The 15921-nt window shown below is 38.9% G+C and overlaps 1 protein-coding gene across 1 annotated transcript in view; it reads left to right on the top strand.

Moving 5' to 3' along the window:
- The window catches only part of DNAAF9 (dynein axonemal assembly factor 9), a 148211-nt gene that overhangs the window by 76378 nt on the left and 55912 nt on the right, over positions 1-15921 (top strand). The window contains exons 18-22 of the mRNA XM_050943301.1: positions 1532-1602; positions 2368-2418; positions 6432-6519; positions 8311-8414; positions 14846-14992. Coding sequence (XP_050799258.1) covers positions 1532-1602; positions 2368-2418; positions 6432-6519; positions 8311-8414; positions 14846-14992 — 461 coding nt within the window. The remainder of the gene's footprint in view (positions 1-1531; positions 1603-2367; positions 2419-6431; positions 6520-8310; positions 8415-14845; positions 14993-15921) is intronic.

The following is a 15921-nucleotide window of genomic DNA, read 5'->3' as shown; positions in this document are numbered from 1 at the left end:
CTCCTAGAACTGTCGGTGGACACCCCGATTCCACTCCCTCTGTGGCCAGACCTGATCACTCAGGATCACGGTCGACTGTCATCCTGACCTACAGTCTCTCCACCTCACAGTGTGGATGCTTCATGGCTAAATCAGTCTGAGCTGTGCTGTTCTCACTTGGTCCAGCAGATTCTTTTGGGTAGCATATTCCTCCCTGTCTTCTATCCGTGGCTTCACGTCTCTCGACGAGAGCAACAGCTGCACTCCTTAGACGTTCACAGGGCCCTGGCCTACATTGAGCGAACAGAACCCTTCAGGAAAATATCACAGGTATTCATAGCGGTGGCAGACCAGATGAAGGGCCGTCCAGTCTCCTCCCAGCGTAACTCGTCTTGTCTTGGATCACATCATGCATCCGTGCATGCTATGACTTGGCTGGTGTCCCATCTACGCACCTTATTGCTCACTCCACATGGGCTCAGGCTTCATCCTGTGCTTTCCTGGAGCATGTGCCCATTCAGGAGATATGTGGGGCAGTGACTTTATCATCGGTGCATACCTTCGCCACCCGCTATGCGATAGTGCAGCAGTTCAAGGGTGATGCAGCATTCGATTCGGTGACCCTTCACTCCACGACATCTCACTCAGACCCCACCGCCTAGGTAAGGCTTGGGAGTCACCTAGTTGGAATTGATATGAGCAAGCACTCAAAGAAGACAAGACGTTACTCACCTTTGTAACTGTTGTTCTTCGAAATGTGTTGTTCATATCTATTCCAAACTCGCCCTCCTTCCCCTCTGCTGGCAAGAAGGAACAGAGGGGGCGCTGGGTCAACTGGGGCGCATATTTGGTGCCATAAAGGTGCCACTCCAGGGGCTGACCCACCAAGTGTTGCTAGGGTAAAAATCTTCCGACGATCGTGCACGCAGCGCGTGCACATCTAATTGGAATGGACGTGAGCAACACATCTCGAAGAACAACAGTTAAATCTTTTCTAACCAAGTGGATCATCTTTTTTTGCCATGTGAGGAGGCTTTTGTCTGATTCTTGTGGATTGCTAACTCTTTAAAAAAAAAAAAAAACAAAAAAAATACCCTAATACCAATATTATGTATGCAGAAGTGTTCTGTTTAATCTTGGTAAGGACTGTTTTTTTCCAAAGCTAAACTCCATTTTTCCTTGTTTTCCCAGCTCCACAAGAGGAGAAAGGAGGAAAATGTAAAACATGTTTAGCCAAGGCAGTAGTGGGAATCAGAGGGAGAAAATAAATAGCTGAAAGGTTGAGGGACTTTGGCAAAAAGGGAAAGGCAAATAATAATCCTAGAGAGGAATGAGGACTGTTGATCAATGTGTTTCTGAGGGATGGGTGGTTGTACTGAATAGGCTGGGAACCTTGTCATGTAAGGAACACCAATCATTTTGAGACTAATAGCAACTTGAAATCCTCATTGCTGATAGTGGAGACTAATAGAAAAATAAGGTGGTTTGATAAGCTATGTAAGTAGTTTAGAAGGAATAATCTGTTTTATTTTTTACATTTGCTTTCCTACAGATGGCAGTATTAATACAGAAACCAGCTACATCATTCTTACTGCAGCTATCCCAAGATATGTTTCTTGGCTGGTTAGTATAGTGCAATTTAAGTATTTCATACCCTGTAAGTTTTGTAAATTCATTCCACTAGAATAAAAAATAGGTAAATATAAAAGTAGAAAGTATGTGTGAATACTCTTAACTCCATTTACTGGTAAGTAACACTCCTTTTAAAGAATCTGAAAATGGCTTATGCTGAAGGTATTTAGTCATTCTATCAATCTTAAATGTAAAAGTAAGTAACTGCTGTACAATTTATCCAAGCTGACAGGTCTGATTTTTGAGAAGGGAATTAATTGTTGGACATTTTATAGCATTTGGATAGCTGATGTGACTTGTCAGTGTAGAACTGCTTCTACAGAATTGGAGGTCTGAGGTCAGATCCTCAGTTTGTGTAGCACCTGTGAAGTCAGTGGAGCTATGCTGATTTACATGAGCTGAGGATCTGATCCCTGGGGAAGAGTCTACTAAAAATTATCTGAGGAAGGAGTCTCCTTTCTCCAGCCCTATTATGCCGCTTTGGCCTTTAGAGGCTGCTTTAACTGGAGCAGTCCCTTGGATGTCAGTTATGCTGTGGGCTGTTTTGGTCCCCACAGCAACGCAGAATTGGAAAGGTGCAAAGGTGGCATAAAGCACAGAATCTGATCCCCCACCCAGTGCTGTCACTAAAGCTGTATAAAGGGCATTTGTTTCCCATGAATGTTGAGCAGCATTTTTTTATTAAAGCACGTTTAAAATCAGATAATTAATCCACTGTGAATATATATAGAAAATGCAATTTGGTTTTGCCTGCAGGTAGAAGATAATGAAGTGAAACTGTCTGAAAAGGCACAGCAAATAGTGAAGGTATGTAATGATATAGTGCTTAAACTAACTGCTAATCCAAGGTAAAGTTATTTAGTCAAAAACATAAAGGTGTGATGTTTTCAAGATCTGATAATCACAAATAACTAGGGCTGTCAAGCAATAAAAAAAAATCACAATTAATTGCACTGTTAAACAATAATAGAATACCATTTATTTAAATATTTTTGAATGTTTTCTACATTTTCAAATATATTGATTTCAATTATAGCAGAGAATACAAAGTGTACAGTGCTAACTTTATATATTTTTTTTACAAGTGTTTGCACTGTAAAAAGACACAAAAAATGGTATTTTTCAATTCACCTAATACAAGTAGTGTAGTGGAATCTCTTTATCGTGAAAATTGAACTTGCAAATACAGAATTATGTACAAAAATACTGCATTCAAAAATAAAACGAAGTAATATTTTAGAGCTTGCAAGTCCACTCAGTCCTACTTCTTGTTCAATCAATTGCTCAGACGAGTGTGAAATTGCGAGCCCGTTAGCGAGAATTTTTAAGCAATCGATAAACTCAGGGGTTGTGCCGTATGACTGGAGGATTGCTAATGTAGTTCCTATTTTTAAGAAAGGGAATAAAAGTGATCCGGGTAATTATAGGCCTGTTAGCTTGACGTCTGTAGTATGCAAGGTCTTGGAAAAAATTTTAAGGGAGAAAGTAATTAAGGACATAGAGGTCAATGGTAATTGGGACGAATTGCAACACGGATTTAGTAAAGGTAGATCGTGTCAAACCAATCTGATCTCCTTCTTTGAGAAGATGACGGATTACTTAGATAAAGGAAATGCGGTAGATATAATTTACCTAGATTTCAGTAAGGCGTTCGACACGGTTCCACACGGGGAACTGTTAGTCAAATTGGAAAAGATGGGAATGAATATGAAAGTTGTAAGGTGGATAAGGAACTGCTTAAAGGGGAGACTCCAGAGGGTCGTATTGAAAGGTGAATTGTCAGGCTGGAAGGAGGTCACTAGTGGAGTCCCTCAAGGATTGGTTTTGGGACCGATCTTATTTAACCTCTTTATTACTGACCTTGGCACAAAGAGCGGGAATGTGCTAATAAAGTTTGCGGACGACACGAAGCTGGGGGGTATTGCTAACACGGAGAAGGACAGGGATACTATTCAGGAAGATCTGAACCACCTTGTAAACTGGAGTAATAGAAATAGGATGAAATACAATAGTGAAAAGTGCAAGGTTATGCATTTAGGAATTAATAATAAGAATTTTGGATATACGTTGGGGGCGCATCAGTTGGAGGCGACGGAGGAGGAGAAGGACCTTGGGGTACTGGTTGATAGCAGGATGACTATGAGTCGCCAATGTGATACGGCTGTTAAAAAAGCAAATGCGATTTTGGGATGCATCAGGCGGGGTATTTCCTGCAAGGATAAGGAGGTGTTAGTACCGTTATACAAGGCGTTGGTGAGACCCCATCTGGAATACTGTGTGCAGTTCTGGTGTCCCATGTTCAAGAAGGATGAATTCAAACTGGAACAGGTTCAGAGACGGGCTACAAGGATGATCCGAGGAATGGAAAAACTGCCTTATGAAAGGAGACTCAGAGAGCTTGGCTTGTTTAGCCTGGCCAAAAGAAGGCTGCGGGGGGATATGCTTGCTCTATATAAATATATCAGGGGGGTTAACGTTAGGGAGGGAGAGGAATTATTTAAGTTTAGTACTAATGTATGCACGAGGACGAATGGGTATAAACTGGATATTAGGAAGTTTAGACTTGAAATTAGACGAAGGTTTCTAATCATTAGGGGAGTGAAGTTCTGGAACAGCCTTCCGAGGGAAGTAGTGGGGGCAAAAGACTTTCCTGGCTTTAAGACAAAGCTTGATAAGTATATGGAGGGGATGTTATGATAGGATTGTTAATTTGGGCAATTGATCTTGGATTACCACCAGATAGGTCTGCTCAATGGTCTGCGGGGAGATGTTGGATGGAATGGGAACTGAGTTACTGCAGAGAATTCCTTCTTGGGTGCTGGCTGGTGACTCTTGCCCACATGCTCAGGGTTTAGCTGATCGCCATATTTGGGGTCGGGAAGGAATTTTCCTCCAGGGCGGATTGGCAGGGACCCTGGAGGTTTTTCGCCTTCCCCTGCAGCGTGGGGCACGGGTCGCTTGCTGGTGGTTTCTCTGCAGCTTGAGGTCTTCAAACCAATTTTGAGGATTTCAATAACTCGGTCCTGGGACAGGGGTTGTTATAAAATTGGATGGGTGGGGTTCTGTGGCCTGCTTTGTGCAGGAGGTCAGACTAGATGATCAGATTGGTCCCTTCTGACCTATGAGTCTATGAGTAAGTTGCACTTCCAGGAGAAAGAGATTGTACTACAGTACTTGTATGAGGTGAATTGAAAAATACTATTTCTTCTGTTTCATTTTTACAGTGCAAATATTTATAATCAAAAGATGCACTTTTATTTCAGTTACAAAACAGAATATGATATATGAAAATGTAGAAAAACATCCAAAATATTTAATACATTTGAGTTGGTAGTCTCTTGTTTAACAGTGCGATTAAAACTGTGATTAATCAACAGCCCTACAAATAACATGTACTCTTATAATGGACTCTACATAATGTATTTTTTGATTCATCTTTCTGTATGTAAGGAAGTTTGTTCTTTTCTTCCCCATTCCTTTCCTCCCCCCCCCCCATTCAAACTGCATTGTACAAAAATAACAGATTACGACTGTGAATATCAGGGCTTTGGAGCTGTGCTCCAGTCCTTTTCCAGCTCTATGCAAAAACCTGCAGCTCCACTGCTCTGGAGCTGCTCCGGGCTCTGCTCCAAAGCCCTGGTGAATATGATCGAGACTCAGTTTTAGGTTTTCTTTACTGCAAACAAGCAGCTAAAAACTAACATCAAAAAGAGTTCTATTAATCAGTCGTCTTTGGAATCTTGGTTTTAAATAATGTTACCCCCTGAGTTCAGTTATCAAAAATATGTATTGAAAAGATCAATATTACTATACATATATATTTTTTAGTGTATAGCAGGCTATATGCCTAAAATAAATAACTATATATAGAGGAAGTATGAAAAAAATTGTGTAGCGTCTGGAAATATCTAAAAAATCTTGAGTTTTTCCATCTGTGGTTTAATTTGTAGTTGCCATAACCTTTCAGTATAAGTATATTTTTGTGATTTATGTTCCTAGTAAAGTGTATAACATGCTTTTAGTTCAGTAGACTGATAATATAAAAACTTAAAGCCCATGCTCTGTGAATGTGAAAAATAATTTAATAGGTTTTACTTTACAGATCAGTGTGGGGAGGAAGCACTTTTTAAAATGATAGTCCAGAACTTTGTTGTGCCATTAAAAGCCACCTTATCTTCAGATATGCAAAGATTAGGTGCAATACTTACAAAGTTAATCAGAAAGGGTCTAATGCACTGATGTGTTTTCTCAATTTAAACTTTTACCACTTATTTGTTTTTGCAGTATCTGTTGTTTCTGTAATTCAGTCCTTATAATGGTCTGACAAGAATTCTAAAAGTATTTATAAATTAGACTTTTAATATTTTTATTAAAAGTACTTATTTTTATTCAGAATTGTATTTACAGAACAGAATTTGGTTTTATATAGTGCATTTTTTGTAATCCAGTACTAAACAACAAATAGTAATCTAGTGTCTGTGTAGACAAATGGAGTAGTTATTATGCATTCAGCAGTAGCTGTCTCATAAGTTTGAACGCCAGCAACTGTTTAACAAAAGAGAAAATATTGGCCACAGAACTAGACACCTTCTGTATCTGAATACTATCTTTTAACTTGCATTTGTAGAGTCACCAGAGAAGCGCAGAAGGGGCTTCTTTTTTTTGAGGGATGGTATATTTTAATGCAGACCCATCTTCTTACTGCGTAATGTAAATCTAGTGTGTAAAACGGGATAAAACTTGATTGGGTTTAGAATGAATAGTCACCATCACCAATACAGTCTATAATATTAGAGTAAAACATTTTGCTTTCTTTTTAGGAAGATGAATCTTTCCTAGGCACTTTCCTCACAGGAGGTGATGGAGCATATATTTATTCTAGCAGTTCACAGGCCATGCCTGAGGAAGGTGAGTTTTGTTTTCCTTTGTAAGTGTTAAAGAACAGTTCAGCTTTCTAAGGGCATGTCTACGCTTACCTTGGGAGCAATTGGTCCAGTGGGGGTCGATTTATCTCGTCTAGTGAACTAGGCTCTTCCTTGGGTTGACAAGCTACGCATGAGGCAAATTTTGTGTGTGTGTATATATATATATGTATGTATGTGTATGGTATACTTATGCTTGGCTTGAAACTCCAAGTCTTCTGCTTCCTTGTTCCTACTGAAACTTTTGCTTCACTGGAGCTTCTGTCCCTCATCCTAACCCTTCCCCAGTGTAATGCTTACTGCGTTGAAGAAACTCTGGCTGCTGCATTTCCACTGAAACCACTGAGAAATCCTTGCTGTTCCTGGTCCCTCTCTGCTCCAGCTAAAACCATCCCTTCCTGATATCACATGTGATTTTTGCCATCTGTCCCTGAAGAAACAGCGGACTGTCTTTTGCTTTCTTTTTCCTGCAAAAGATAAACTGATGAACCAAGAGACTCAATATCTATATATTCAACTGAAACAAATTCAGAATAACGCTATTATTACTGTGAGGACTTTTCCTTTTTTTCCTGGCATTATATTGATATTCTCTGCTTCATTTGTTTCTTTTCATATTTTAAGTCTGGAAGCTCAGAAAGCAGTATGTTCATAAGCAGCAAACTAAAATTTATATATTAAGATATTTAAGGCAAATTCACTTTGTCCTTCTGTCCAGAGAAGAGAAATTGATAGTTCCTGGTCTCTTTTTAGGGAGAGCAGTTTTGCTTATGTCAGCTTGTGGTTCCCTTCCTTCTCTTATTGAACATCTGAACTCCTTCTTTAGAACTGCTTTTATTTAGCTATTGTGATAACTAGGCTGTCTCCTCCTCCTTTCGAGCTGCTTCCACAGGCCCTCCAGGTTTTCTTAAGAGCCTGGATGCCTGTAAAATTAGCTGGAAACTAGGTGGGGAGACAGTACTGTGACCTACTGACTGTTACTGGATCACCAGCAAGTTGGAAAATTGCTGACCAAAATGATAGATTTTATTCTGCATGTGAAGATAAGTGAGTCTGTGAATAAAATGAAGGAACTGGATTTTATAATTTTTGATAATCTCCACATATGCAGATAATATCCACTAACAGCAAAAGCAATGTTTGGGATTGATGAAAGAAAAATAGAACTTGCTTCTTGCCATTTATTATGCTGAAATATGAATTGTATAATGTGACACTGGCTAGATAAATATGTCCAAAGTTGGCCCTGTTTTGACATTAATAGGTTAAAATTTTTCTTTGAGATGTTGACTCTTTTATAGAAAATAGCATGTTTGTGTGTGTGTGTAAAATATAAAAATTCTTACGAAATACAGAAACCATGCCCATCTCAGTTATTTATCTCTTCTAATCTATTGTCACTATTTTTCTCAGTTTTGCAGTTAATCATTAATGGATTTTTTTAAAAGCCCCACAAAAATTTTTTTTTTATTTTTAAAGAGATTCCTCAGGGTAGAACTTGCACAAATAATATGGAAGTTCCTTAAAATGTTTCCTTCCCTGATCGCATCTGGAGATATCTGGTAAAAATTACTGTTTGGGACAGATGTTATCTGGATTGCCTTCCTGTCTAGTATATGACTTCTGCCTTTGTTGCATAAAATGATATTTTGGACTGAAACACCAGTTGCATCATGTTGTACTACTTGAATTTGACTTTATTGAAAAAAGTGTTAATAGATATTGCTAAATAGTGGCATGTTGCACACATTAATAATCTTTCCTTTTTCAATTATAGGTAAACTGTACTTCTTTTCAGATGGCATTCTGTTTTCCCATCCCCATCACGGGAGCATTACTATTTCAAAGAATCATATGGATTCCATCAAGTTCTATGATGGGGTAAGTGCTTCAGTGGTGTGCAGTTATTGTCATAGATTGTCTTTAATTTATTTTTTTACAGGGGTGTTTGTGAAGTGCCGTATAAACTCGTTCATTAGCCCATTAGTTTATAAGCTGACCCCCCCCCCCCAAAATGGATAGGTAAAAATAACAAAAACTGTATGACCCTTTCATAAGCCGACCCTGTATTTCAGGGGTTGGAAAACTTTGACTCCTGGCCTGTCAGGGTAAGCCACTGGGTGGGTTGGGACGTTTTGTTTACTTAGAGCCCCTCAGCTCCCATTGGCTGGGAACTGCGAACCGTGGGCACAGGGAGCTGAGGGGCTCCATACCTGCAGACACTCCAAGTAAGCAAACAACAATGTATTAGATATTCATCTCAGTGATTCCATCGAGTTTAAAATTATCAAATTTTGGTGTAGACCCGTTTGTAAACCTACTCCCACTCTTTGATGTGTCACTATTTTACCAAAAATATTCAGCTATGAACGAGTATATATGGTAACTAGCAAAAACATATTTGAATCTTTATGATAGTGTTTGCATGGTGTGCAGAATATTGTTGACCTTCAGTAGAATGCCCCCTAGATGCTTCTTGGACTCCAGGATACAAATTCCTATTCTTTGTATTAGTTTTACTGTACTTTTATGATGGCTGAACTTTAAATAGGACAAGATTTTAGGATGGGAATTTCATCATGGATATCTTTGTAGTTTGGGCTACTAGCTTTATTTTATGCAGTGGAAAGAGTTGGTTTTTTTTAACTTTTAATCATTTCACACTATTTTTAAAAACCAAGTAACAACCAACAGGACTCCACTGGCCATCACATACAGCCCCCAGCTAAAACCCCTCCAACGCATCATCAAGGATCTACAACCCATCCTGGACAATGATTCCACACTTTCACAGGCCTTGGGTGGCAGGCCAGTCCTTGCCCACAGACAACCTGCCAACCTGAAACATATTCTCACCAGTAACTGCACACCGCACCATAATAACTCTAGCTCAGGAACCAATCCATGCAACAAACCTCGATGCCAACTCTGCCCACATATCTACACCAGTGACACCATCACAGGACCTAACCAGATCAGCCACACCATTACTGGTTCATTCACCTGGACATCCACCAATGTAATATACGCCATCATATGCCAGCAATGCTATGTACATCGGCCAAACTGGACAGTCTCTACGGAAAAGGATAAATGGACACAAATCAGACATTAGGAATGGCAATATGCAAAAACCTGCAGGAGAGCACTTCAACCTTCCTGGCCACACTATAGCAGACCTTAAGGTGGCCATCCTGCAGCAAAAAAACTTCAGGACCAGACTTCAAAGAGAAACTGCTGAGCTTCAGTTCATCTGCAAATTTGACACCATCAGCTCAGGATTGAACAAAGTCTGTGAATGGCTTGCCAACTACAGAACCAGTTTCTCCTCTCTTGGTTTTCTCACCTCAACTGCTAGAACAGGGCCTCATCCTCCCTGATTGAACCGACCTCGTTATCTCTAGCTTGCTTGCTAGCATATATATACCTGCCTCTGGAAATTTCCACCACATGCATCTGAAGAAGTGGGTATTCACCTACAAAAGCTCATGCTCCAAAACGTCTGTTAGTCTATAAGGTGCCACAGGATTCTTTGCTGCTTTTACAAGAAACAACTGTAAATGAAAAGAAAAATGTATTTTACTCATTTATACATCTAGCAAACTTCTTTTAATCAGATTTCTCATTTTTGTGTTTCATAGCTCCAGTCACATGGTTTGTTTGTAGATAAAGTGCTGCAGCTATACCAAACATTTTTAACCTTCAGTCAAATGTTCCTATCAGTGTACCACTTATTTAAAAGGTCACAAGGCATGTCTTTATCTACTGTTGTAGACATTGTGTAACTGACAATGTGAAAGGGATGACTGGTTTACCTTTCCCAGGGAGAGAAAAGTGAGGAAGAAAAGCATGCAGCATAGGTGTTCTACATTATTATGTACATTCCAGTTAATTGCAGTAAACCACATGAACCATGTGTGGTGGGTTGGACCCCTTGGGAAGCCACCTGATGTGCTGAGATACCACTGAGTCTACCTGTTTTGCCAGCATGGGCTCCCTTTAATCTGTGTTGCTGAAGCAGGCTTTTAAACGCACACGCACACACACACACAATTTCTCACCCTAGATATTGTTGCAAATGGTTTGCAAAGTTTCTGTGTTTGCGTTCATTATATTCCCTTTCAAATTGGACCCCTGTCTCAGTCTGGACTCCCCTCTTGCCTTCCCTTTTGCAGTCTTTTTTCTTGGGCAGACAGGCCGCAGAGAGGAGTGTTGTTGTTTGCCTTCCTCCCAACCCTTAAATACGATTTACATAAGGCAGGACTCCCTTGTTTCCCAAACTTGTGCCCCCTCCCCCCTTCCCTTACAGTGGAAAGTTACAAGAAGTCCCAGGTGATGTTTCAGTATGAGGTGGCAAGACCACCTTGACCCTGTAGTATCTAGTATCACAACATCCATGAATCTGTGGCAGTATGGAGCATCCACAGGAAGGCCAAGCTTTTCAGAATTCATTGTCCTCACTGTTGGGCCATCCACCCTGTCTGGCTTTTCCATTGTACCCGATGTGTTAGCAGTGGGCGTCACTCGAAGTAGCATAGTTGAAATACAGATTCATAGTCGATATTCTTAACTTCGAATACAGAAATGATACAGCATACAAATTGTATAATGCCATTCAGTAAATCATAACCTTTCCAATGAGATCTCACATGAGCCATCTTGCATCAAGTATATCTTTTGTCATATTCATATCATAAGCATATTTTCATAAAGAATATGGAATGACATGTCACACCATTATTTTAGCAGACATTGGCTTTTGCCAATTTCTGACCAAATTGTTAGTCCATTATATGATGATGATTTGCCATGTTAAATATATGCTGTTTCTGATGTATTGCTGTGATGTGACTTCTGAGAATTAAGAATTGGGTTAGTGTGGACAGCTCCCTTTAAAAGTAGACAAATCTGTTTTATCTACAGTTATTTCTTGCTTTCATAGTTTATTACTGAGAGTGGGAATGTGAGATTACTCTATATGAGCAAAAGGTTTCATATGCGCTCTAAAAAGAAAAGCACTTGTTTTTCTTCAGTCTCAAGTACTTTAAGTAACGGTACAGGGACTTCCAGAGAGCATTGTGTAAATAAGATTTCATAAAATTAAAACAAGTAAAATACAAGAAAAGCATGTGCTTAAAGTTGAAAAACACAACAGTAGAAGCCCTTACCATAGCTGCCTTTTCTTTAATACCATATTGACCGACTCTTTGTAGTTGTATAAGCTATTTTAACACTGACCTTCCTTCTATTGTTTGATTCAAGACACTCACTTTTATAAAACTCTGGCTATTTATGGGGTCTGGCTATCATTTTTGAACTGTTGCCAGGTTTGTGTGCAAAGCAAAACCTTGAAGGAGAATTTTATTGTTTAACTGACTTGGCATGAAGCAAGGGTGGACAGCTAAAAATATTAAAACATGACAGGAGGATAAGGGAATTGTTAGTGTACTGTTTTTGGAAGTAGAGTTTAACAATAATGTTAAATGCAGAGGAAAGGATAGTCATTTGCACTTCCAAATGAGAAAGTATTACAAACAAGAGTGAGACCTCAAAGTAATATGCATATCTTATAAAATTCTAAAATACAGATTTTCTGTTTTTTTTTGTTTCATCTTTTAATTATAACTGATCCTAGTAACATTGTCAACCAACCAACCAAACATGGGTTTGGAAATTGATTTGCGACTCCTACTCTTATGGCTGCTGAGTTGACATGCCGCGTAATTTCTAGTGAGTTAGCATGGGCTGAGCTTTGTCCTTTTTAAATCTTGATGCTTTTCTCTGAAGAAAGCCATGTGTTCTCCATTCTAGTCAGAGGAAGATTATTACTATGACTTTGAACAAAAAATACAGGAAGATTGTAGTAAACTGTAAACTACACAAATGCATGGTAGGAAGGGGTACCTAAAAGAAGCATGACAGCACCTGTTACTGTTTGAGCTGTGTGACCCTCATAACCTAAACTTTAGGTCTGCACAAGAAAATTTTCTCCAACTTTGTCATTTAAAAAAAGCGAACAAAAACAGTAAATTCTGTAAATGCAGGAACATCTAGGTGCAGCAGAAGTTTTAGATACTGTTCAATCACTTGGCATTGTATTTTAAAGGTAACTTCTTCAGTTTAAGCTTTGATAGTTCAAATGCCGCTGATCTCTAATGGTGCTGTGTCCAGAATTTATGTCTAGCTTGATTTCATCAGCATAAATAATGCCTGGATAGGACTAACTTCTCATCAGTTCTGATACTTGGTAGTTTTAGTTGTTCTTGAAGGCACAGTCTAGGATATATTTTAAGGCTTTTTGTGACTACTGACATTTTGAATAGCACTTTGCTGGCTAGTGAGGTTTATTATCTTCCTTTAGAAAAGAAATCATCTTGGTGTACTGCCATATATTATGCTTTGAAAGCTTCTGTAAAGCTTGATTCTGTTTGTTGCATTGTTAAGCAAATATAGTTAAATAAAACACAAATGGCTTGGGAAATTTACTGTGTTCAACAGATGTCCAGCTAACGGCAAAGTAGCTGTTACCTTTTCTGGTTAAAATAATTTGCCCCTTGATGTGAGATTCCAAACTGTTGCTGCTGACTTGAGGCTTACATATGGTCCCATTTTCCACAATTGGATTGTTCCACGTTCACTGATGCTGTGGAGCTGCCATTGTGGTAGAGTTGCAGTGCCGCAGAAGCGATGGGTACCACAACCCAGTTCAAATGGGGGCATGACACACAAACTCACTTCCAGGTCAAGCTCCATGGGTTTTGAAGTCCAGGTCTAAACGTTCCTTACGATAGAGAGGTAGGTAGTTAGAGGTGGGGAGAATGAAGTAGTTTCTGAGCCTTGTTGCGCTATAGTATGCAAGATGATTTTTAGGAAAAAAGAAAAAAGGGGAATGTGGTCGTTGTTGGCATCCAGGATGGATTTCATAAAAATCCTTCTTGACTTTCTCTCTCCCTTCAGTAGTCTGAGAGTTCAGTAGCCCTTGTAGGATTTCTGCCTGTTGATGGCTATGCAGAAAGATTTCCCCAGATTGAGACATTCATATTTAAGTATTGACCAGCCTAAAATTTGATTCCTTCTCAATTATCATTAGTAGGATACTGCAAAATTAAAACTGGGATTTTTTGTCTACTAGCTGTCCAGGGCAAGATCTACAATAATACTAAACGTCTCTCTCCAATCACACCAGCAATCCTCCCAGGATTCAGTGTTTGTGATCCAGAATATGTGCGCACAAAACTTGGTTATGCTGCCCCTGTGGTATTTTACTATATTTGGCAAGATGGCTAGGAGTCAAATTTTTTTGAAAAGAAAACACTAACAATGTTCTGCATGAATTTAGAGTGATAGAACCTTACTTTCTACTGTTGTAAGTAGAGATGAAATTATCCTCATTACAGGATACTAAGGCATCATTCATGTTTTTAAAAGCATTTTGAGATTTGATGAATGCAAATACAACATAATTTTATTAAATCAAAATGAGATTGAAATTGACAAGAATCCCGTTTTAATGAGTTTTAGGGAACAGGAATCTTATCAGTTTCAATTTTCTGTTGGCTTACAAGAATAGAATTTTGGCACTAGGAATGCTAGACTTATTTATTTGAACTTTAAACTCTGTAGGGGATTTTATGAGAGAACATAGCACTTGCAACATACTTACACGCTGCATCTCTACTGGCAAACCTTGTAGCCATACTTCACTACTGGTACAGTCCCTCTCATGGTAGTAGTTGTGAAATCTGTGATGTCAGGGAAGCTTTCCTAACTTACCGCTATGCTATCCATTTTAACCTTCCATGTTACGTATTTTGCCTTTTCTACTACTAGAGGAGGTGTGCCAGCAGAGAACTGTGGGGAACTACTAGTGTAGAGGAAAATAGGATATGGATGGTTGTGGGTTGCCTAAGCCTCAAAGCCACAATTGAACACTTCAGGAAGGAAATTTAACTCCTAAAGGATGCAGAGATTTTTGAAAGGCAACTCTAGTCTTTTTTTAAATCCAACTGACCAATCTTGACGGCTCCTTTCAAACTTACGTTAACTCTTTAATACCACAGGAGAGAGAATTTGTGTTATGACTGGGTATCTGAAAACCCGATCACTGATTATCGTAGGTCCTTCTCCTACGTTTCTGTAGTGGAACTCCTTTTGGCATAGCCTTTGCAGGCTTGAAAGGATGTACCGTAAATGTGACTATAAAATGCTGTAGATTGGAGAAGTATATATTATATATATAAAATTATATAACTGTTTTTGTTTTGAATTATCAAAACTGTTTATTGTAAAACTTTCTTTAATTTCTTTCCTAGGATTCTACCAGTGTTGTGGCTGCTCTTTTTATAGACTTCAAAAGTTCCTTGCTTGCTCATCTACCAGTTCAGTTGCATACCCCAAACAACTTCTTGATGATTGGACTTTTCCCAAAATCAAAGATCTATAAAGCTTTTTATTCACAGGTAAAGTAAATAAACACTATCTTGCTTTAAGTAGAACATTATGGGTATTTTTGTTCCATCTGATGTAAGGATAATGGAAGATGTTTTAGGAGGCAAGATAATCAGATGGTTAGAGCAAGGGAGTTGTGTTCCTGATACGGGATGAGTCACTGAGATTCACCATGGGATCTTAGGCAAGCCAGTTGACTTTCGTATGCTTCAGTCACTGCAGCTATTAAGTAAAATCAGCACCTTACTGAAAATAAAATCAGATTCTAGATTTAAGATAAGCTCTCAAAGCTCCACTTCTCAGTCTTAATATGACAAGTTAGAGGGTAGCAGTTTTCTGAAGGTGACCATCTATTGTAATCATCTTTCTGTTAATAATGTGACCTAGAGCAACTCTTCCACTCCACCCCCTTACCTCAAGCTTCTGGAACTTAATTTATAGGCATGATTCCCTGGGTCATCTAGTCCAGGTCCCGGGGCATGGGCTATATGAGGCTTATATCTAGCTGCTAATCACCAGCGCCTTTTCTCCCAACAGTATGAGAGAAATGTGACTCTGCGCTTGATTCCTCAAATCTTGTGTGAGAGAAAATCTTTCTAAACTTTTGTAGATGTTCCTAGTGATAACTTTCTAATTATGATTGTGATTAGCATATTACCCCATAGTCACTGTTAAAATTATCGCTTGCATTCTCTTCTGGCCAATGAGTTTGGGTTGTAGAGTATAAAGACTGTAATAGTCATATTTCAGGTATGGTGTTGATGTAATTATACCTAGCTTTTGAACTATTTAAATCAGTCATGATGTCAGATCTATCTACTGAATTAAAGATAATTTTAACGACACACAGAAGATATTTTTTATGAATATTTGAGACCGTTGCACTGTCTTCTCTGTAGATGTAATGATAGCTTGCTTTTTAACATAGTGCTCTATACCT

This window comes from Gopherus flavomarginatus, chromosome 3 (genome assembly GCF_025201925.1).
Source record: "Gopherus flavomarginatus isolate rGopFla2 chromosome 3, rGopFla2.mat.asm, whole genome shotgun sequence".
NCBI lineage: Eukaryota > Metazoa > Chordata > Testudines > Testudinidae > Gopherus > Gopherus flavomarginatus.
Note: the sequence above shows the minus strand (reverse complement) of the source record. Positions and strands in the feature narration are given on the sequence as shown.